Source organism: Conger conger, chromosome 5, assembly GCF_963514075.1.
Source record: "Conger conger chromosome 5, fConCon1.1, whole genome shotgun sequence".
NCBI classification, from domain to species: Eukaryota; Metazoa; Chordata; class Actinopteri; order Anguilliformes; family Congridae; genus Conger; species Conger conger.
This window is the reverse complement of record NC_083764.1, coordinates 8084808-8106478: the sequence shown is the minus strand read 5'-3', so window position 1 is coordinate 8106478 and position 21671 is coordinate 8084808. Positions and strand designations below refer to the sequence as shown.

The 21671-nt window shown below is 45.6% G+C and overlaps 1 protein-coding gene and 2 non-coding genes across 4 annotated transcripts; 2 read left to right on the top strand and 1 right to left on the bottom strand.

Moving 5' to 3' along the window:
* Positions 1 to 801: 801 nt before the first annotated feature.
* Positions 802 to 7116, top strand: cep57l1 (centrosomal protein 57, like 1). Of its 2 annotated transcripts, none has more exons than XM_061243687.1 (11): positions 802 to 949; positions 1607 to 1784; positions 2083 to 2247; positions 2623 to 2744; positions 2856 to 2972; positions 3278 to 3355; positions 3931 to 4020; positions 4745 to 4816; positions 5433 to 5641; positions 6213 to 6357; positions 6576 to 7116. In XM_061243687.1, exons 1-11 carry the CDS (start codon positions 929 to 931, stop codon positions 6795 to 6797), a joined length of 1419 nt encoding a protein of 472 aa, XP_061099671.1. In that variant the 5' UTR covers positions 802 to 928; the 3' UTR covers positions 6798 to 7116. The 2 variants fall into 2 exon arrangements, with proteins under 2 accessions (XP_061099671.1, XP_061099670.1); XM_061243686.1 differs by having other exon boundaries at positions 2071 to 2247.
* A 12978-nt stretch (positions 7117 to 20094) lies between these two features.
* trnal-uaa (transfer RNA leucine (anticodon UAA)) lies at positions 20095 to 20177 on the top strand. Its single transcript has one exon. It is a non-coding gene; the product is annotated as a tRNA-Leu (tRNA).
* A 783-nt stretch (positions 20178 to 20960) lies between these two features.
* On the bottom strand, positions 20961 to 21043 carry trnal-uaa (transfer RNA leucine (anticodon UAA)). The gene has a single exon. It is a non-coding gene; the product is annotated as a tRNA-Leu (tRNA).
* Between the last annotated feature and the right edge of the window lie 628 nt (positions 21044 to 21671).

Here is a 21671-nt window from a genome sequence, read left to right as displayed (position 1 = left end):
ATGTTGGTAAACCTATTCTGTCCAAAACTGGCGCGTTTTCAGAGGTCACAATACTAATTGAGCGATTCCTTTAAGATGGCCACGTGTAACAGAATCATCCCTAATGCCTAGGAGAGAAATGGAATCAACTGGCATAATTAAGTAAACGGTAAATTGTAAGTGGGTGTACAGAGTCTGGTTTTACAATTTGTTCGCTGATGAAGAAGCAATGTTGGATGAAGGTGAGATGAATTATGCCACAGCATTCATTGAATGAAATCAAATAATTTTATTTCTTATAACGTTCATGATTGGATTGTGATTGTGACACATTCTGATACAGGTCCTTTCATTTATGAACCCAGCCAATATGACCATGAGAGGCCCAAATGGTTCATAAACAGGTTTTATGTGAATCACCTTGGCTTCAGCTCAGAATTACCATTTTATTTGGGACCAACTTGTGTGAGCCATGCGGCAGCACTGAACCTATTCGGGCTCTGACGGGCACTGGTGATCGCTAGGTCACAGATTATTCATGATATAGATAGCTAATAGTCCAGCTACATTTAAAAAATATATTTTCCTTGATTTCTATTTTTCACTTCATTCGACCATATATGTAGGCTACATATTTGCTGTCTTTCTGTAACATATTTAGATATCTGCCTTTTCCACTTGATTGCTTGAGCAACAATTTTTTTTGCTAAAATTGTCATTTTGGTGAAATAGCTAGACAAATTATAATAAACAAAATAAGAGCACAACATTGTGCTTTTATTTTGAATTTATCATTCCTTTTTCGTTACCGGAAGTCGGGTCATTGTCGCTGAACCTCAAGAGCGGCAGCCGAGGAGGGAAATTTGAACGTCGTTGTGCCCTGTTTGTTTGTATCTGTATGTAGCTAGCTAGCTAGAGGGCTACAAATAGCATCTCGCCTAAAATTGCTATGGAACCACTCCATGATCAGGTAACCGCTTTCTTGAAGTTATACATCATATAATGTTTTACTGAGCTGGGTAATCGGTGGCTAGCTAGCTAAGTTCATTTTTGGCTAAGGTCAGCTAATGTTAAGCGTAGCAGTTCAGTTTAAATGTGTTGACAAGTTTCAGCTGTTCAGCTAACGTTAACCATAGCTTCATGTTTAGCAAGCTAGCGAGTTTATATCACTCGTCAATGTAACCAACTTACTGGATGGCTAACTTGGCTTACAAACAAGTTCGGAAGTAAACAATGATGTTAGACAACAATACGCAGTAATGAACAAGCTAATAATAGCATTCCTATAACATAGATACAGCAATTAGATACCCAGGTGAAGTAACTCGAACTTGTTTTCATAGTGTGAGTGCGGATACTAGCTTTTCCAGCGGATACGAGTGATGGTCCGTCATGATTCATGTGAATCCTAAATTAGGGTTTCCTAGGTTTCCCCCACATTTTCTGTCATTTTCATGGTTTTCACAAAGTTTTAGATTTTATTGACATGAAGATTTTCTACATCCCATTCGCCTTGTTCATTAACCAGGTAGCTTAGACTGGTTACAAGTGGCTAATGCTGCTAATTAAGTGATTCGTTAGCTAATTTGAATGTATGCACTCGCTGTGTTGATATCCCCTCTCCTAGAACGTAAGTCTGGGGTCCCCCTTCAAGCACAGTTACTTCGGAAGTTTCTCTCTTCCTCCGGAGAGAACGTCGCCTCCAGTTGTCAAGGATGTTCCAATCGGCCCGGTGACAAACACCGTGAACCTACAAGAGTTCAACATACATATGTATCGGACCACACCTGACGCTGGCAGCCAAGGTGCGAGTGGACCGCCTTAACCTGACACCGTTCCCATTAGTGTAAAGTGTTTTTGGGCAAATGTAGCTATTGATCATTGCTAGGTAATGTTAGCGGGCGTCTTTGACAATGCCTGACTTTATACATAAATATTCGTAGCTGGTGTCTGGTTTTGCCATCAACCCGAGACTGTTTAGACTGCATGTGCTGAGTGAACTTTGTCTAAATACAAAAAATTAGAATGAGGACAGGGATTCGTGCCTGCACTGTCTGTGTGGAATGACCGTGAATGCGACGGTTATGACAGCGGTGATTGCAGCCCTGAAGACTCTTCAGGAGAAGATGCGGCGCCTGGAACTGGAGAGAGTCCAGGCGGAGAGTAACGTGAATCAGCTGTGCAAGCTCGCCGACCGGGACGGGGGGACCGCCCAGCGGAAACAGGGCGGCCGGGAAACCGGGGGAAGAGAAGGCAGGCCGAAACAAGGTAACGCCAAACCTGCTGCTGCTCCGCAGAGTACAGGCTCCTGAAAGCTATTTTGTTTGCATCATCTTGTTGAACACTGTTTTGAGGGAGCCAGCCAGTACTGTGGCACGGTGGTGCAGTGGATCGCATTATCGTCTCACAACAAGAAAGTCTTGCGTTCAAGTTCGGACTGGGGCCTTTCTGTGTGGAGACATTCCATGTGAAAACAGCCAATTTTACAAAAAAACCTCCCATCTCATAGTCTCAGATTTTCTTGTAATTGTCTATATTTGTTGCTTTCTATGAATTATGAAAGACTGCGCTCAGTCAACCTACTCTGTATCAATATCAAGTGAAGGCTAAATTTAAAATGATTTGTTTAAAATCGTCCCCTAGAGCTGGCCGTACAGCTGCAGTCTGCAGAAGCACGCTGCTCCCTCCTGGAGAAGCAGCTGGACTACATGAGGAAGATGGTGGAGGGGGCGGAACAGGACCGAAACGCGGCCATTCAGAAGCAGGTACCGCCCCCCCAAAACGTGCGCACGCTTCCAGGATACCCCGTCCAAGGGTTACCCCCGGGGGCAGTGTTGTATCAGATCTGACTTTTTTTGCCCTCACGCACCCTCCAGGACTCTCTCCGTGCGGAGGAGAGGAAGAACCAGCCGGACGTCGAGGCTCAGCTGCAGAAACTGGAGATGCTGGAGAGGGAGTGTCAGAAGCTGAGCAGCACCCAGTCTGTGGCGGAGGTACGGCTCAGCTTCACTCCATCACCGGCAACCCCTGCTGAAACGCTGTGTTATCGACACGTTTACCTGCCTATATAGTCAGCTGGTCTATATCGTCAGCTTAGTCCACCAGTTGACCACCAGCTTATTCCACTGGGCTTGACCAGCTATGACTGGCTAGAAGTGTCGAAAAGACCAGCTGAGGCGCATCCTGTGGATGAGTAACGGGTGTAAAGGTCTCTCATAAGCTACTGTGCTAGAGTATGACGGGGAGAGGTGTGCACTCTTGCAGGCTGTCCTTACTGTTGTCGCTGTTCTGCTTCCAGAGGAAGATCGAACTCCTGGAGCTGAAGCTTCAGCAGGAGGAGCACGAGCGGAAGCTGGTACAGGAGAAAGCGGCTGAGGTGGGTTTTACATGACATTACATTACATTACATTATTGGTATTTGGCAGACGCACTTATCCAGAGCGACGTACAGTTGATTAGACTAAGCAGGAGACAATCCTCCCCTGGAGCAATGCAGGGTTAAGGGCCTTGCTCAAGGGCCCAACGGCTGTGTGGATCTTATTGTGGCTACACCGGGATTCAAACCACCGACCTTGCGCGTCCCAGTCGTATACCTTAACCACTACGCTACAGGCTGCCGAATAGTGGTTTTCACCTGGATAGTGGTGTACATGGACTGTCACGCACACATGCTCACACACACACACACACTCGGGCGCACGTACACACACGCACACCCACACACACGCGCGCACGCATATCTCTGAGAACCTCAGCTGTCTGATATTTCAGCAAAGTTTGTCAATCTTCTGTGTAGTATGTTTTCTTAGTGTGTGGGCTTTTGTTTTTTTTGTTTTTTCTCCTCCAGCCACTGCTGTTTTCAGTTGACGGAATTAACATGTTTATTCAACGTAGACATAATATAAAATGAGTTATTGTTATTCTTCATATTGTTTTTCACTCTGGCTCCAGCTACAGAGAGGCCTGGAAATGAACCGCGCTCTGTATTCCTCCGTTTCTGGGGTCAAGCCGAAGAGGAAAACAAAGACGCAGCTCATAAGGGTGAGGTCTGAAGTGGTGACCATTGCTCTTGCAGTGGCAACCAGTGACATCAGACTACTGTGCTCATTTAAGATTGTGAAATGCAAGAAGTGAGTTCCTGCTTTGCAGATTTTGCTCTTTTTTTTTTTTTAAGTTACAATAGGTAATTCGGACTTCTAATGGTCGAGAGGAACTGCACCAACAAACACACTGAGACCAGAACACTGTTTATCCCACCCTTTCTCTGTCAACACACTGACATTGAAACTGCATTGGCTGTGGCAATTAGAACCAATTTTCAACCAATGAGCTAAAATTATTGTACAGCTATACGATGTTTTGGTACAGAGTGCTGGCCTGTCAACTGCTTATTTTGTAACCCGAATTTAAGGACTGTAAACGCAGGCAGAGGGTGTTACAATGGTCGTTTAACACAAAAATCCTACCTATTGTATACATTTAAAGCCCAATCGGAACAGTACTTGTACTATTGAGAAGTGACCAGTAGGTGGCACTGTTCTTCTCCACAATTTAATCGCCTCCGTCACAAACTCTGCAGATATCGACAAACGGCCCAAGGCCATGGCTGTTTTGCCTGTCTAAAACTGTTCTCCTTCCGTCCGAATAAACTGAAAAATGTAAATAAAAAAAAATAAAAAATAGGAGCAAGGTTAAAAATGAATAAATCAGAAATGCACACAACCTTGAATGCGGGTCATGATGAGTACTGCTTTTCATTTATCAGAAAACCGCTGCGGTGTCTCCTGTTCCTCATGCCGGCTCCAAGGCCAAGCCCTTGCCCTTCGTAGCGGGAACGGTACGTACAGTGCAGCCGCACTAAAACAGCCTCATTTGACACGTCCCACGAGTCCGAGGATGAGTGGTCCGCACCGGTGGCCCTGGGCTGCCCTGTAGCATGTCCTCCCTGTGTGTAATCCGTGCTCTTTATCTTCAAGCGTGCTCGCTGTGTCGCGTGCTGTAACTGTACTGCACGGTCAGTGCTGGCTGAATGCTGTCCTGTACTGTGCTGCCCCCGGGTTCCTGATGTTTGTGAGATATGCGACTGATACAGTGTTTTAGCATCGCTGAGGTTAAACTTTGGAAAAGCGCTTCGCAAATAAAATGTAATATTATTATTCAATTTAACTTTATTTCAGACACAATCATGACTGTTCTCACGTCCACAGTGATTTAAAAAGCAATAACACACAGAGACATTATAAAACGGTGGCTGTTTTGGTCAGTGCGGAGACCTGTATGAGATGGTGACCGTTCACACATCCGCAGTGATTGAAACGCAGACAGACGTTATAAAACGGTGGCTGTTTTGGTCAGTGCGGAGACCTGTATGAGATGGTGACCGTTCACACATCCGCAGTGATTGAAACGCAGACAGACGTTATAAAACGGTGGCTCTGTTTCCGTCCCGCCAGTCCACCGGGCCCAGCCACTCGGTTAGCGCCAACGTGCAGAGTGTCCTGCACACGCTGAAGCACCACCACCCCCAGCTGTGCGACCGCGTCCAGCTGTGCCTCCGGAGGGCCGGCCCCGAGGCCCCCAGGGGCCCCCGCAAGGGCCCCGCCCTGGGGAACCTCTCCGAGCTGCTGCTGGCCCTGCAGGACGAGCTCGGACTGATGAGTTTGTGAGCAACTTCTTTTTTAAACCTTTATTTAACCAGGAATATGTATTTGTATGGTAGAAATGTGTCTTTCTCCGGTAGCTTGCTCCAATAACATTCTTTGATGACCGATAACAGTCATGGAGTGTTGGCCTTAGGCCTCCTTTACTGGGTCTTGGTTGAATCTAGAAATAATTTAATAATAATTTTAAGTTTAATTTCTTAATTAATCTATATTGTCATCAGTGGAAAGCAAATGAGTCCGCTTTGCTTGGAATGGTAACGAGTAACGGTACTTTCCGTGTTTGTGTTGCCGCTTGTGCTTGTGTGTTTGTTTTGATGCTTGTGTGTGTGTTTGTGTTGATGTGCTTGTGTATGTGTGTGTGTGTGTTTGTGTTGATGTGCTTGTGTGTGTGTGTGTGTGTGTGTGTTGATGTGCTTGTGTGTTTGTGTTGATGTGTTTGTGTTGATGTTTGTGTGTGTTTGTGTTGATGTGTGTGTGTTGGTGTGTGCGTGTGTGCGTGCGTGCGTGCGTGTTTGTGTTGATGTTTGTGTGTGTGTATGCGTGCACGTACGTGTGCGTGTGCTGTTCTAGCGAGCACCAGGACCTCCTGCAGCAGATCTCGGGCACGCGGCAGCAGGGTCCCAGGGAGGCCCTGGAGAGGGAGCAGGTCTGTCTGCAGAAGCGCATGGAGGAGAAGGGGGCGCAGATCTCCCAGCTGAAGAAACACCAGCTGGCGGTGAGTCACACCGGCACCCCCTCCCTCTCTGCCGCCCCAGATGAGTCATGGCCGTTTGCCTTTACCAGGGTAACTGAGCACAGAACTGCTCTGGAATCCCAGGACCCTCACACTACTGTACACAATCACAACCAAAATCATCAGTCAAGACTGCATTTTTAATGCTGTTTTTCACACAACAAAATGAATGAGGAAGTGCTTCGCCTGCGTTTGGGCAGGTGCAGAAGCTGAAGCAGGGATCCCGGGAGCCGAAAAGGAGGCCCTCGAGCGCGGACGGCCGCATCGGGGCCAAATCGCTGCCCTCCTCCCCGGCCCCCGGCCCCCCCCAGCGCCACGGATGCAGAGCAGGCAAGAGTTTCCCGGGCAACCGGGCCCCGCCCAAGGGACCGGTGAGACTCCAGACCAATCTGAAGAAGGATGACATCATATGGGAGACGTAGAGGCTGTTCCAGGATTAACCACCCCCCCCCCCCCCCCCCCCCACTCCTCTCAGCCACGTCACGGAGGGGGCCACTCTGGCACTCCCGGGAGTGCTTTTCCGTGCAGGGCAGGGCATTAATAATTGAATTTGGTAATTGAATTCCGTCCTGTACAGCGGCTATATATCTCGCTGCTTGGAAGAATGTTGATGGTTTTAAAGCCTTCCCATTTTTAATACGGACCTGTTCCGAGCTTTTCCCATTTCAGCGGAATAGGAATTCCGGGAATGTTTAATTCTTTAAATTTTATCCATCCGTCACAATTGAATGTGTGTTTTATGTGTATGACATGTTTCATTATTATTTTATACTATGAATGTATTTGAATGTGTTGATTTAATAAAGCCCTATTTAAAAGGTACAGTTTTTTTCTTGAACTAACGGTATAGCCATCATGCAAGTTGCCGCGATAGGTTGCCTTTTCGAAGAGAGAAGAAGGTTCTGGGTCTTTCTCCCGCTCAGATGGTAGTCCATGACGAGCATTTTGTAGGGCCTCACCGGGGCCGGTCCAAGTCCGACAGCAGGGGTCCCACAAAGTTGTAGCGCCCTCAATGTTGCTTTCTCCATCTCTCCATCCCCCTCTCACTTTCTCCCTCCCTCCCTCCCTCTCTGGCTTCCCCCCTCCCTCTCTTTCCCTCCCTTCCCCCTCCCTCCCTCCCTCTGTGTCTGCTGTGTCTCTGATCCGGGACGTTAAACTGGGGAGAGAGGGGTTAAAGGTCACATTGAGAGATGATGAACAGAGGGGTTAAAGGTCACATTGATGAGAGATGATGAACAGAGGGGTTAAAGGTCACATTAATGAGAGATGATGAACAGAGGGGTTAAAGGTCACATTAATGAGAGATGATGAACAGAGGGGGTTAAAGGTCACATTAATGAGAGATGATGAACAGAGGGGTTAAAGGTCACATTGATGAGAGATGATGAACAGAGGGGGTTAAAGGTCACATTAATGAGAGATGATGAACAGAGGGGTTAAAGGTCACATTGATGAGAGATGATGAACAGAGGGGGTTAAAGGTCACATTAATGAGAGATGATGAACAGAGGGGGTTAAAGGTCACATTGATGAGAGATGATGAACAGAGGGGGTTAAAGGTCACATTAATGAGAGATGATGAACAGAGGGGGTTAAAGGTCACATTAATGAGAGATGATGAACAGAGGGGTTAAAGGTAAACTGGAACTATGATTCTTGTTCGGTGAGTGTGAGCGCGTGAGTGTTTGAATGAGCGTCTAATAACCGCAGAGCCGGGCCAGTTGGACTCCCCTGATAGGCCAATCATCCTCAGGTCCTGACTGCTGACTGACTGACTGACCTGACTGCTGATGTCTCCTAAAAAGGGGAAAAAAGGTGTGTGTGCAGGATTTTGCTGCCACCACTTACCAGGGGTTCATAAAGAGGTGGAAACCTGCTGTCGCAGTTGCCCAGAGTGCCAGCTTGCAGCGCCCTACGCAAACCAAATCGGAACCCCCTCATCCCCCTACTCGTCATTGAAACCCCATTTGAGAGGGTGGGAACGGATATAGTGGGTCCCCTCCCAAAGAGTGCTCGGGGACATCAATACATTTGGGTCATCGTAGACCATGCCACGCGCAAACCAGAGGCGATTTCCCCAGGAAAGGCGAATGCTATACAAATTGCAAAGGATTTTTTTCTTTCCAGCAGTTGGGTGGGGCTCCCAAAATAAATCCTCGCTGACCAAGGCAGCCCCTTCAAGTCAAGCAGGCCTGACCGCTAACCCTAAGTCTAAGTCTAAAATGGCTTTCAGTTTTATAGACACAGACTGCCTAGTAAATGAACATTTTATTTACCAAAGACAATTCAATTTAGTCCAGAGCTAAACTTAATCTGTCTGTGAAACAAGTTTATTAGCCAAGGTATTTTAGCGATGGGTAAACTAACCACAGTTATAAACCGATTTTTATGTTAATGCCTTATAGTAAAGCACTTGCAACTTTATAAATAGGGTGTATTTGTTCATATTCATGAACGCAAGAAGTATTAGCATTAGAAGACATCTTTATATTTACCTACTAAGGATCAGTAGAATTGATTTTTACATTACATTACATTAATGGCATTTGGCAGACGCTCTTATCCAGAGCGACGTACAACAAAGTGCATTCCCATAACCAGGGATTTGTTTTTAACAAATAAACAAACAACAAAGCAAAAGTGACCAAACTTAACTAGCCAAACACTACTTACCTAGCCAAACTAAAAATACCGATACACAAAAAAGTAAATAACAGGAAGACAACAATTAAGGTTCACAGGGAGGTAGGGAGGGACGGGGAGAGGTGCTGCTTGAAGAGGTGCGTCTTCAGTTTGCGCTTGAAGGTGGGAAGAGATTCTACAGTTCTGACCTCAACGGGGAGTTCATTTCACCACCGTGGAGCCAGAACAGACAGTAGTCGTGAGCGTGAGGTGGAAGTTCGGAGAGGGGGAGGTGCCAAGCGGCCTGTGGAGGCTGAACGAAGATGTCTGACAGGGGTGTAGGGTCTGATGATTTTTTGTAGGTAAGCTGGGGAAGACCCCTTAACTGCTTGGAAGGCTAGCACCAATGTTTTGAATTTCATACTTACATTACAAGAGTCAAAATGAGGATGGGACTTCTGCAGAGAATCCTGCTCTTTCGCATGGTAAAATGACACTGGTGATAGAGGGAGGAATAGCAGAATGACTGCATGGTGGGTTTATTTTGCTAGTCTGTAAGTCAGTGGACTGTTTAGGCATAACAGTTTCACCAGGTTGTCAGATTAGGCCTACTAAATGGTCCTTATTTATATAGCGCCTTTATCCAAAGTGCTGTGCAATTGATGCTTCTCATTCACTCATTCACACACACACTCACCATTGGCGATTGGCTGCCATGCAAGGCACCAACCAGCTCGTCAGGAGCATTTGGGGGTTAGGTATCTTGCTCAGGGACACTTCGACACACCCAGGGTGGAATCGAACCGGCAACCCTCCGACTGCCAGACGACTGCTCTCACCTTCTCAGCCCCTAATCCCCTAAAGTGTTAATTTAGTGTAAAATTATAGTTAACCAGCAAGCTGAATTTTGGCAATGTCTGCTGCCCTCTCCCCTGAAGGGATTGGCCCCTATATTTCCGGGTCTCTAAAATGGGTCGCTCTTTCTTCTAGCTGTCATGGCCATGGTGCAATCTCGCAGTAGTCAGCGTTGCTGTGTGCCTCTGTGCAGTACTTCAAGAACAAAACAATCCTATCTTTCTTTCCACAGTTTTCTGACCAGCAAAAACTTTAAAAGAAGGTGGGTTCATGCTATCAGGAGGGATGAGGGGCCTAATTTCATTAAGCAGTTCAGAAGTTTCCCACAAAATGAAACCAGACCAGACAAAGGAGGGAAAAGTAACGGTTGATTTAAAGAAGATGGTCACTTTCATAGCAGGCTAGTAAATGCTACAATGTAGGTTGAATATGTAAGGGTGATTTTCTTAATTGATTCTTAATTGACAATGTGTGTTAACATAAAGACAATCATGTGATTACAAATAACCTTTTAGTGATAATCCTTATTACTATTAGATCACTTTCTGAATTAAGTGTTTACTATGAGTCTTTCTCTGTCTCTCTCCAGCACAGACTTTTCACCTTAATGTCTCTGCTTCTCAGCTAGCACATTCTGGTCTTACAGCAAGGTCAACAAGGGGTATTCAGAAGACAAAATACTGATAAATGTTTGTGGCCCGCTTCATGTCTTTTTGTTTTGGTAAAGCCCCCCCTTCAGGAAAAGTGTGTATAAGAGTCTTACTATGTCTGATTCAAATCAGAAAGCCGGTAAGCTTTCTCACTTTCTGTCATTTCTTTGCAAATAAATACGAAAGTTAAATAGAAGAATAGCTATTGTTGTGTTTTTACTGGATCTGTTTCATCAGACAATGCTCACCTGTGATATCATATTTGTGCATGTTAAAAAGGGAATTTTCCCCGCACAAATCCAAAACAGAATCCGAAGAATCTCAAAGGCAGCAGCTCATCATGTAAATATCAGTGGACTGACATGGGGGTGGATAGTACTAATAATAATGGTCTTCATGCCACAATGGAATGCTAAACGTTTGTTGGGCAATGGATAGGAATTAAAAAAGTATGTAGATGATTTATCCAGTCAACCAGATGTCATTCGTGTTCAGGGAAGATGGGCCATATTTGGATTTCAGAATAGTCGGATATGTTTCGGTTAGGTGTGATAGGGGTGGACGGAGTAGGGCGGGGATGTGCAACATTTATTAAAGAAATTATTTCATTTAGCGAGGTAAGTATAGGACATATGCCAGAACGTCTAACTATAGAGATACGGACAAGTGAGGGAGAGTTTGTAATTTGTTAATTATTACAATCCTTGTAGGACACTAGATGTGAGTAGGTTAACACAAATTGAAGGGCAGTGTTTTAAATGTATTTGGGTTAGGGAGTCTATTCCATTATTTGAAAGAAACAGGCCTAATCAAAAGAATTTAGTGTTCAGTACATTTTATTTTGCAGTTAAGGACCACGACGATTTATTTTTTTATTTTTTTTGCACAATAGCAAAGACAGACAACAAAAAAGAGATCATCACAGTTTAAAATGTGCAAGGTGAGACATGAAACCCTACTGGGCTTATATGGGAGCCTCACCCAAGAGACACAATGGTCAGAAACCATTGCATACAAATTATAGAAAAAGTTAAAAAGTTAAAAGGAAAGTTTAAGACGATGCCAGCCGGCCACCTCCAGATGAGTGCCGTTTTGGCAATGTTTTCTATGGTACTGTTAGCACCCAATGTCTGCTTGCCTGTGCGCTAGCTGCTATCCTGTTAGTTTTCCAAAAGCAGTGCAACCCGTCTTAAGCTAGGTAGTTAAGCAGAACGTGGATTCATGCAAGTACAATATTTAGGTACCAGCTAGCTAACTAGTCAGCTTTATCACGCATGCTACAAACTAGACAGGCATACACACGGACATTTTGACAGGTAGCGAATGCAAGCAAGTTTTATTGACAACCAGTTTCACAGTATCTATCACACGACGCAGCAAACGAACGAACAACTTAGTAAGTTTCAAAATACAACTGTAAAACAAAAACCGAAAAACTTAGCTAAGGTTTTAAAATGTTCTAATAAATTAAGATCAAAGCACTAGTATGTAGCTGCTAACTGTTAGCTTTAGCTGGGCAGCACTATCTGCGCTTCACAAATCTTGGTCATCGTAAATTAACTGCTCGAAGTTAAAAACATGTATCGCTTGTCCACTGAACTTTTGACATTTGAATGATTTTCAACTATTCTAACTGCATCAGTGGTGCGAAATTTCGGAAGTGAAAAGAAGGCGCGTTGAGAAATATGCCGGCTCCACGTCGACGAGGCACGAACGCTCGCTTCTGCGACAAATGCTCACCGGAATGAGGGACCCATATCCGATCCTGATACCCAACCCCGTTCGATAATTCTCGGACGTTAAGATACATGATTCGCCAGCGCCACCTTCTGCAAAGGAGGCTATAAAACAATATACGATATGTTCATTGTTATTGCCAGACTGGCAGTCTACTTATCGGGTGTGTCGCAATTTTGAAAAATCAAAATGAACAAAATTAATCTTGTCCAGAATACTGCCATAATTACTTAGTACTAAAGTAATGACATTAAAGGTGTGCTGACACGTCTATATAAAGGATTTAATTCGAGCTATGAGACGTCATCGTCAAAACGTTCCGCCACAGGGCCCTCTGTGTCTGACGTTACAGTAGGCTGTTTGTGTGCCATTTGTTTTAACAATAATTTGTATTCAGCCTAGACTGTTCAACCGAGACTGTTAAAAGCAGTTTCTAGATCTGCAGTCTGACTGGACGGTTCTAACACTGGGCGTTGCTATTAAGACAAAGCTTTCAAACAATAATCCTACACTGAGTTATCGCTATTTCGCAAATATGTTAAATGTAGGCTACTGATACAGTTTCATATCAACGTCTCTCTTTGAGCGAACGTGCGGGGGTGATAAGCGTAAGTAATAACAATAATAACAGCCAACAGCACCCGTAGTTTTAGTTTTAGTTTTATTAGGGATGATCAATGGAAACAGGATGCACCTGAGCTCAATTTTGAGAGGCATAGTAAAGGGTCTGAATGTTGCTGTAAATGTGTGGGGGGTTCTTTATTTATAGATTTTCCCCTTTTTCTCCCAATTGTACCCTATCTTTACCAATTACCCATGTTATCTAGGATACACCGCATAGCAGTGCCCCAGCAGCACGAATGGATCTAACGATCGCGAGAGGGACACGCCTTCTGCAAGCCGCATCGTCTGCAAACGCGACTGTGAATCTGAGGCGATCGTGGCGCTGTTGTTGTATCATCAGCCTTTAGCAGGACCGGGAATCGAACCCCGTTCAACTGCAAAAGAAACCGAGGACATATTATTCAAGCCGTAGTGTGTTTGCATTTGCTGTTGTTCATTAGCCGACAAACGTTAGCCACGGGACTTAAATGGTTGACTAGAATATGCTCCTATTTATTTACCAAGTCTATGGCGTCTTATGAATTCTTGTATTTCCTAAATAAAACATTTTTTCTATAGCTAACGTCGTTGCTGTGTTCTCATTTGTCTGACATTAGACCGAATTGTTTCAGTCCATGAACGAACACGTTTTATTACATGTCTATCAATCAATCAAACTGTTTTATGAGAAAGGACATGTATGGTGTTTCTGTGTTAAAGGTACAATAGGTAAGATTTTTGTGTTAAACCGCTGTTACAACACCATTGTAAATCCCTTCCTATGATTGAAAAAGGCTCACTGACATGTTGAGTCACCCTCTGCCTGTGTTTATAGTCCTTAAATTCGGGCTTGAAAATATATAGTTGACAGCCCGACACATTGTATAACTGTACAGTAATTCAAGCACATTGGTTGAAAATTGGTTCTAATTGCCACAGCCAATGGCGTTTCAACGTCAGCACATCAGCACTCTCTTGACCGTTAGAAGTCCGAAGGTACCGATTGTACCTTTAAACTCGGTTGTTTCAGGATACCCGATGAAGTAATGTTGCAATGTCCAAGGGTCAGTGCATTATGATTGTTGTGAAACCAATTTACCGGATGCACAGGGTTTCCTGAGGTGACGCAGGCCGAGCACATCTTCTGTGCCTGTTTAAGACCAGGATCACTGAAGGCTGAAGCTAAAGAATCCCCTCTTATCTTTGATAATTTAATTATTTTGCGAGCAGTGCACTCTGCAGAGGAACTCTCAGTTCGTTCTGGAATGGACATCGTGTACAGGGCAGATGTGGCTCATTTTACGTAACTCTTTTGGATTCAAATACTTTTCAACACTTTACTGAGCTTGTCTGATGTATTGGAACCGAGGAAATATTCTCAAAACCCTGCCTTCTGGTCCTCTTGGTTGGCTGAGTTGCTCTAGGCAAGATCAGTTGAACACAGAAAAGTGTTTAAATACCAAACAATTACGTATTTGACCCAGGTCTCATAGAGGGCCCACCCTGTAGGTGAATTTAATGTCTCTGCATAACATGTTAGGCAATCCCTCTGAGGTGCAACTTTCACAAAATTCTAATCCTCCTGCCAGAAGACCCCTGTACAATGCAACAACGTATTTTATTTTGGCCATTTTGTATATTATCTGCATTAGTGTGCAGGATTTCAATATGCTGTATATCTGTGTCTGAAGTACTGCTGTTTCAGAATCCTGTCACAATGTTACAATCCTGCCGTACACATGCGTTTCATGGGGGGAAAGGGAGAAATATCGCCCCGATAATATTCATATGAATTTATTGCTAGACTTGTGAGACTTGATGTCTGACTACACAAGACTAGGTGGGTTTGGCAGCGTGTCTCCCATAAAGTTAAATTGAAACCTTCACCTGTTAGTTCTTCTGTGCTCCCACAAGGAATATATTCACTGTGGTTCATTGTTAAAACATAGTTTAAAACGTTCTTTGAGACATTGCAGATTTTTTCTTTTTTTTAACTATGCAACAACAACCCTGCAAGGATGATGTCCCTGATGTCCCATTGATCTGCTTTTTCTCCAGTCCAGCAAATAGACTTTGGTCATCTACTGCACCCATGTTTGTTTCATATTATGTTCCCTAGATTTTAGTGCCTCCCATAAAGCCACCCTAAACTGCTATTTACCACATTCAGAACGTTTGATTTGCCAAGTGTCTGTCAAATTCTGGATCCTATATATATATATATATATATATATATATATGTATGTATGTGTATAAATAAATAATGATTCACATTACCAATCCAAGCTTCCACCAGCAACAGCAATAATTCATAACTCCTGAATTGTCATGAGACCGCGTATCAGATATCACCCCGAAATGGAATGGACATCTAAAATGAGCTCGTTCTAAATATAGGTCCTGGACTGGTATGCAACCTGATTGGCAACTGCTGTCTGATTTTTAAATGTGCAACAACAAAATGGGTTCCCCGTTAAAATGATTGCCCCCGTTTTTATTTTTAATTGGTTTTTTTATTTTTAATGTTTTACTTCTGTCAGCTTTTTGGATGGAGGCTATGACAGCCACGGCTGAAAGAACGTTATGTTTTGCGGTTCCTGCCCTACCCAAGACCCCCCTCCCCCAGGTCACCAGGGGCAGTCTGAGAGGGTGACCCAGGAGCAGGGTGCTTCGGCGGGCGTGGGAGTAAGGCTCTCTTCAAGGCCTCCGGGCAGAGGCGGTTTGCACAAAGCGTTACAGCACTGCGGGAAAAGGGCCGTGCGAAACCACTGTGACTCCTGAACAGCTTCTGTGGAGGAATTTTAAGGGCTTTGTCCTTCGGGGCCAAGGGCAAGTGCAGCAAGTCAAAACCTCTGCTTATTTTATGGTTAGTTAGGACCTAATCCTGAAAAAACTAGCCCCTCTCATCCTTATTTTGCTGGTTGATTGCAGCTTTGCTTTAAAGCGGTCTTTGCTAACCATGTCACCAGCCTCTAGTGTAGTGGTTAAGGTACATGACTGGGACCTGCAAGGTCGGTGGTTCGATCCCCAGGGGGGAGGATTGTCTCCTGCTTAGTCTAATCAATTGTAAGTTGCTTTGGATAAAAGCGTCAGCCAGATGACATGCTGCTGGCCGCCGTCAGACGTCAAGAACAACAATTACCTCAGTTAATCTTCTACTCCGTCCTATTGCTGTTTCCCTTTTCTCTGTTATCTTGGGCACGGTGGTTCAACTTCATGACCGCACACCTCTGCCAGGCAGGATTAATCTGCTGTGAACCCTGGTCTCTGGTGCTTTGTTTAGGTTTTGTGCCTTTCTGAGTCATCGCCCCATTCGGCTGGAGAAGCTCCATCACTTTGGCCTCCTCCAAAAACGCCGGTTCCCAAACTTCCCAAAATTTCTGCCTTGACAATTGTGGTTGGACAAAAGCATGGGGCGAACAGGGGTTGACAGAGTTTGAGTGCTGAGTAATAGTAACCTGCCCTCTTCCTCTTCCGCTTGCAGATCTGCTGAAACCGCAGTACTCCGCAGGTCGATTTCGTGCTCTCACGAACCAGGAAGTGTGAGGAGGCCTTGCCGGTCACAGGCACTTTCACTTTCGTGAAAAGGGCCATCCTTCAAAATGAAGGGGGTCACGTAAAGCAGACCGCGATCAATGTCTCCCTTGTTTTCTGAGGCCAAACGTTAGCCGATGGCTGTCAGTGGACGGGCGTGCATTCCTCACGGGCTCTCCAGCCGTGTAAACACCAGTGTTTCCTGTGCTGCAGGACTGGGGTCAAGGGGGCAGGGGTGGAGGGGGGTCAGTTTCTGCAATTTTGTCATTAGGAAGTTTTGACACAGCTGCCTTATCGTCTGTTGATTAAAAAAAACCCCAGTAATTGCGAAACATAGCCTGTGTGCTTGTTTTATTTTATCAATCTGCTTCGAGGGAAATGCAGGCTTCATGCCGATGCTGATGTAATGCTCATGGGGGATGTGAGAATGACTTGCGTTCACTGCCTGAGCGACATGTTCCTCAGGCCTGCCCATCCTCTCTGTGACATTGACAATCATTCGCAAACTCACCTCGCCTCACTCCGATTGGCTTATCCTGGCGCGTAACAACCTGTCCGTATCGCCACGGCAACAACAGCGATCAAAACATCACACGGGTGAATATTCAGCAGAGGCCCAGAGAAAGGCCCAGGGATGTTTAGCCTTAGCGCTCGATCCAGGTGCCCGGATACCTTCCCCCCTCCCTCCACCGCTCCTGTGCCTGTGTCCGGCCCCTCCTGGGTCTGCCCTCGGTCTGCCGGTTCCTGCGCTAACGGGGTGAATTTCCAGGCTGTCCTGCCTCTCCCTGTGCATGCTGGGACGCGTAATACGAGACCATAGGGCTCTGCAGGGCTCTTTGCCTCACACAAGTGGGAAATTACGCTGTCGTCTGAACACAGCAGACAGAAGCACGGTGCAGTATAATCTACACCATATACACGGGGATGGGCCTACATGTAAAGCTGGGGTGGCCTGTAGCATAGTGGTCAAGGTAAATGACTGGGACACACAAGGTTGGTGGTTCTAATCTCGGGGTAACCACAATAAGATCTGTACAGCTGTTGGGCCCTTGAGCAAGGCCCTTAACCCTGCATTGCTCCAGGGGAGGATTGCCTAATCAACTGTATGTTGCTCTGGATAAGAGCATCTGCCAAATGGCATTAATGTAATTATGGGTGTGTGCAGGGTGCAGTTATGGCTCTTATTTGTTTATGATGCTGTACGTATATTTACCCTGTGCGCTGTTCACGGTTATTATAATCCATAAATCAAACGGGATTAAGTCACTGCCGACGCCTGCGGGCGGGGGGGGGCGTGACCGTTCCGTAATTAAAGCGACATCGCCCCGTGCGTCCCCGCTGCGTATTTACCAGCATGCACCAGGGCCGCGGGAGCCTGCCAATGACGCAGCGGTGACTGTGTCACTTCCCTGCGAAAAATGTGAAACCGGCACAATGATGACGCCCTCCCGGAGCTGGGTACACTCGGCGGAGTCAACGCAGGTCATTGGCCCCCTTCCCGCCCCCCCCTGCCCCCCTCCCTCAAGGTTTTCCATCCCACTCCAGGGGAAATATACTCCACGAAAGCCAAGACAGCCCCTAAACGTGCGGCTCGTTCCCCGTTCCTAATCAGACAGCAATCAGGGGCGACCCTCTGGAGGAGAAAAATTTGATATGTTCCAAGAAACCATTAAACTGTAAGGCACTTGGTCTGTTCACACTGTCCAGAGATTGTAGCCTGAGGCTGAGTGAGACTTCACACACGCACGTTCGAAAGTGGGATAGCACCAACCGTAGGCCTGTGCTAGCTGTCCCTACTCCGGATCAGAGTTAGCATCGACTTTTTCGGGGTTCGCCCCAGAAATATCCCCAGGCACGGTGCCAAAATAGCCGGTGTGAACTCTTAGCCAAGGGTTAGCCAAGGTAGCTTCTGTGAATACAGCTAGAATGAGCCAGCTCTGAATTATCCTTGGCTACATTGTGAAAAACACTACATGACAATTATTTCGCTGAAGCCTTTATCCAAAGCGGTTTACAGTTGATGAGACTAAGCAGGACCCAATCCCCCCCTGGAACAATGTGGGTTTAAGGGCCTTGCTCAACACCTGCACGGATCTCATAGTGGCTACACTGGGGCTTGAACCATCAACCTTCCAGGTCCCTGTCAAGCACCTTAGCCACTGGGCTACAGGCTGATATAAAGGTCTTCTGACTCAGCTGCGTAGCTGACGTGACTGTTCAGTTCTGTGTCTGAGGAGCCCTGGATAGTCCGCGGTCCTGTGTCCAGCGTGAGTGTGGGAACACGCTGAGTCCCTGGCTTTGTTTCGGGGCGTAACCGGATTACCGGTGACCGCCGCAGCTGGACAAATCAAATCATTCGGACTGAACCTGAGCCCTCCCGGCACGCAGCGACGCAAAAACAAAGACGGGCAGTGTTCTGGCGGAGAGAGGCGCCGCGGTCTTTGTGTCCTACAGGGCCTGTGAGTTCACCGCGGGATGATTCCTTACCTCCTTAGTTTCGCTCGACCAGGTAACCTTCCGACCCACAATCCACCTCACCGTGCTCCCCTGTCCGAATCTCACAGGTCGCCGCAGGCCAGCGTGAAACCAAGACGAGAAGACCTGCGCGAATGACTGCTCCGATACAGAAGGCTTCTGGGGAGAATAATCACTGTTAATAATCTAATTACTGTGCATTGACCTCCCTCAGAGCTAATTACATTAACTTCTGTCACAAGAGAACCTTGCAATGATGATCATTTTCCTTCCTCCTTTTTTTGTCTCTACAGAAGAAAAAAAAGACTTGGCTAATTCACATTAGACTGTGAATAAATGTCCGGGAATATAAATAAAGCATGAGTGAGAGATTGTGTGTGTGTGTGTGTGTGTGTGTGTGTGTGTTTTGGCCTCAGCCAGTGTGAGATGAGTACTGTACGTATCTGACTTGGACTGCAAAGTGACTAAATGTTACTGGCAATCCTAATGGGAACACAAGTACACGGAGTCTTTAGGTGTCAGCAAAGTAGCAGTGAAAAAAAAAAGAAAAAAAAAAAGACACAAACCACAATGTCAGTGCTGGAAGGGCACGAAAACAGCCCTTGCACTTGCCTTGTAGTTTCCTCTTTTCCATGTAGGCTGGTGATTATTGTTGTTATTATTTTAAATAAATGTGCACTGTTAGCAGGGCTTGCCGTGACCTGGACGTACCCAGATTTCCTGCCCTTGAGACAATCATGGGGCCACGTGTTCGCAAAACTGCTGTAAAAGTTCTTAACCGTAGCTATCGAACGCTACGTGTCTGTCCCGCAAATACAGATAGAGCGTGAATCAGGCGTGAAAAAAGGAAAGAAAAAAGAAATCCAATTACAGTTTCCATTTTAATATCCTGTGGTGAGTTTCGTAAGCAAATAAGAGCATTGTTTCCCTTAATCTCCCGCTGCCCGTCCAAGACTGAACCGTAAATCATAAGGCAACCTGTAATAAACCGTCAGCTTGCTCCGGCAATCTTGGGCCAGGTTATTTATAGACAGGTGTCCTGTTCCTGTTGCAGTGTGTCAAGGTGATAACATAGGCTGACTGAAATCAGGGTCTGGCGAGTTTTTAACTTTTGAGACACTGCCCTAGCTCTCTTTTCGGATCAGTGTTCGGTGTTTTAGCTCCTGCACTGGCATTCCTGCCTTTAATGGAGGCTTTAAAACGGGGGTACACAACTCCGGTCCTGGAGGGCCGGTCAGTCTGTACCAGGATGGCCGAGTGGTTAAGGCGTTGGACTTAAGATCCAATGGACGTATGTCCTCGTGGGTTCGAACCCCACTCCTGGTAGTCTCTTGTAACTATGTGTTCTAGATATGATGTCCATGGCTGTAAATTATGAAACAAAGGTTTAGTAAAATGCACTGCACTAATAAATTAATAAATTCCGATCCGTGTACAAAAGTATTGCAGTGCGTAAAGGGATATGCCCAATGTGGTTAAAGCCGGCTCTTTTGACGCCGAGGGAGACGTTGTAGATGTTGAAGCTTCGGACTTCTCCCGTTTCGTGAAACAGTGTATTTTACCCTAAGCTCTCAGGGTGTAAGTTATCGTTGGCCTCTATTTTGGGAAAAGTACCCTGCTCCTCCTGCAGCAGCCCATGGCACATATCTGAAGAAGTCTGAAAGGTCTCTCTGAAGATAGGTTGGTACGATGGCAACAAGATTTCGGATCCTGTGTCCCTGTAGAGGGCTGCGAAGCATTGGAGGATCATCGAAGCCTGTAACTCTGCAGCTGTTCAAAAAGGCAAAGGCTATCCAATCACCTAACTTCATGCAAAGTGTAAAACGACTGTAGACGACTGATTAAAAATAAATAAATTCCTGATTGACTGTGATGGTACCTATGGTACCAACATATGGGGCCCAACGGCAGTGGATCTTATCCTGGCTATACCCGAGCTTGAACCACCGACCATTCGAGTCCCAGTCGCTTAACAACAAGAAACCACGGTGCCCCATGAATGCATAACAAAGGTGGCAGTAACAACTACAGAGCACGGGTTGGATGAGGTACGATTCACCGAAAGCACCAGCCATGAAGATCACATCTAGAACACAAACTTAAAGAGACTACCAGGAGTGGGGTTCGAACCCACGAGGACATACGTCCATTGGATCTTAAGTCCAACGCCTTAACCACTCGGCCATCCTGGTACATGGTCACAGGGATACTGTGACTGGTAATGCACTACACAAATTCATTTGATCTGATTTGTGTACAAAAGCTTTGTATAGCATAAAGGGAGCTGCACAACATGTTTCAAGGGGAGCGTGTCTATGTTCCCACAGCTCTATGTTCCCACAGCCCTATGTTCCCACAGCTCTATGTTCAGTTGACTTCACACTCAGCAGGCTGCTTGCATGGGACCTGAAGAAATCCAGTGTACGTTTGTGCAATTTAGACACAGTACACATTCAATTATCTATAAGTTTTTAATGAACAAGCAAACAAGCGAAATAAGAAAAAAAAAATACACTATTCACAGTTCACTTAAAACTGGAAAGGGCTCTACATCAGTACTTTTCAACCTTTTATGTGCCAGGAACAGGCATCTGCAAGTGCTGTCCTTTGAGGACTATTTTGACATCTAAATATATAAAGTTCAGTTTACACAATCAATAATAAACATTTAATTTTGAAAAAAAATTAAATCTTAGAAATGTGGGAACACAGGGCTGTGGGAACATAGGGATGACCCCGTTTCAAGTCAATTAAGGCTGACTCTTGACTCAGAGGAAGACGTTGTAGGTCTTCCTCCCGTTAAACAGTGCGTTTTGCTCA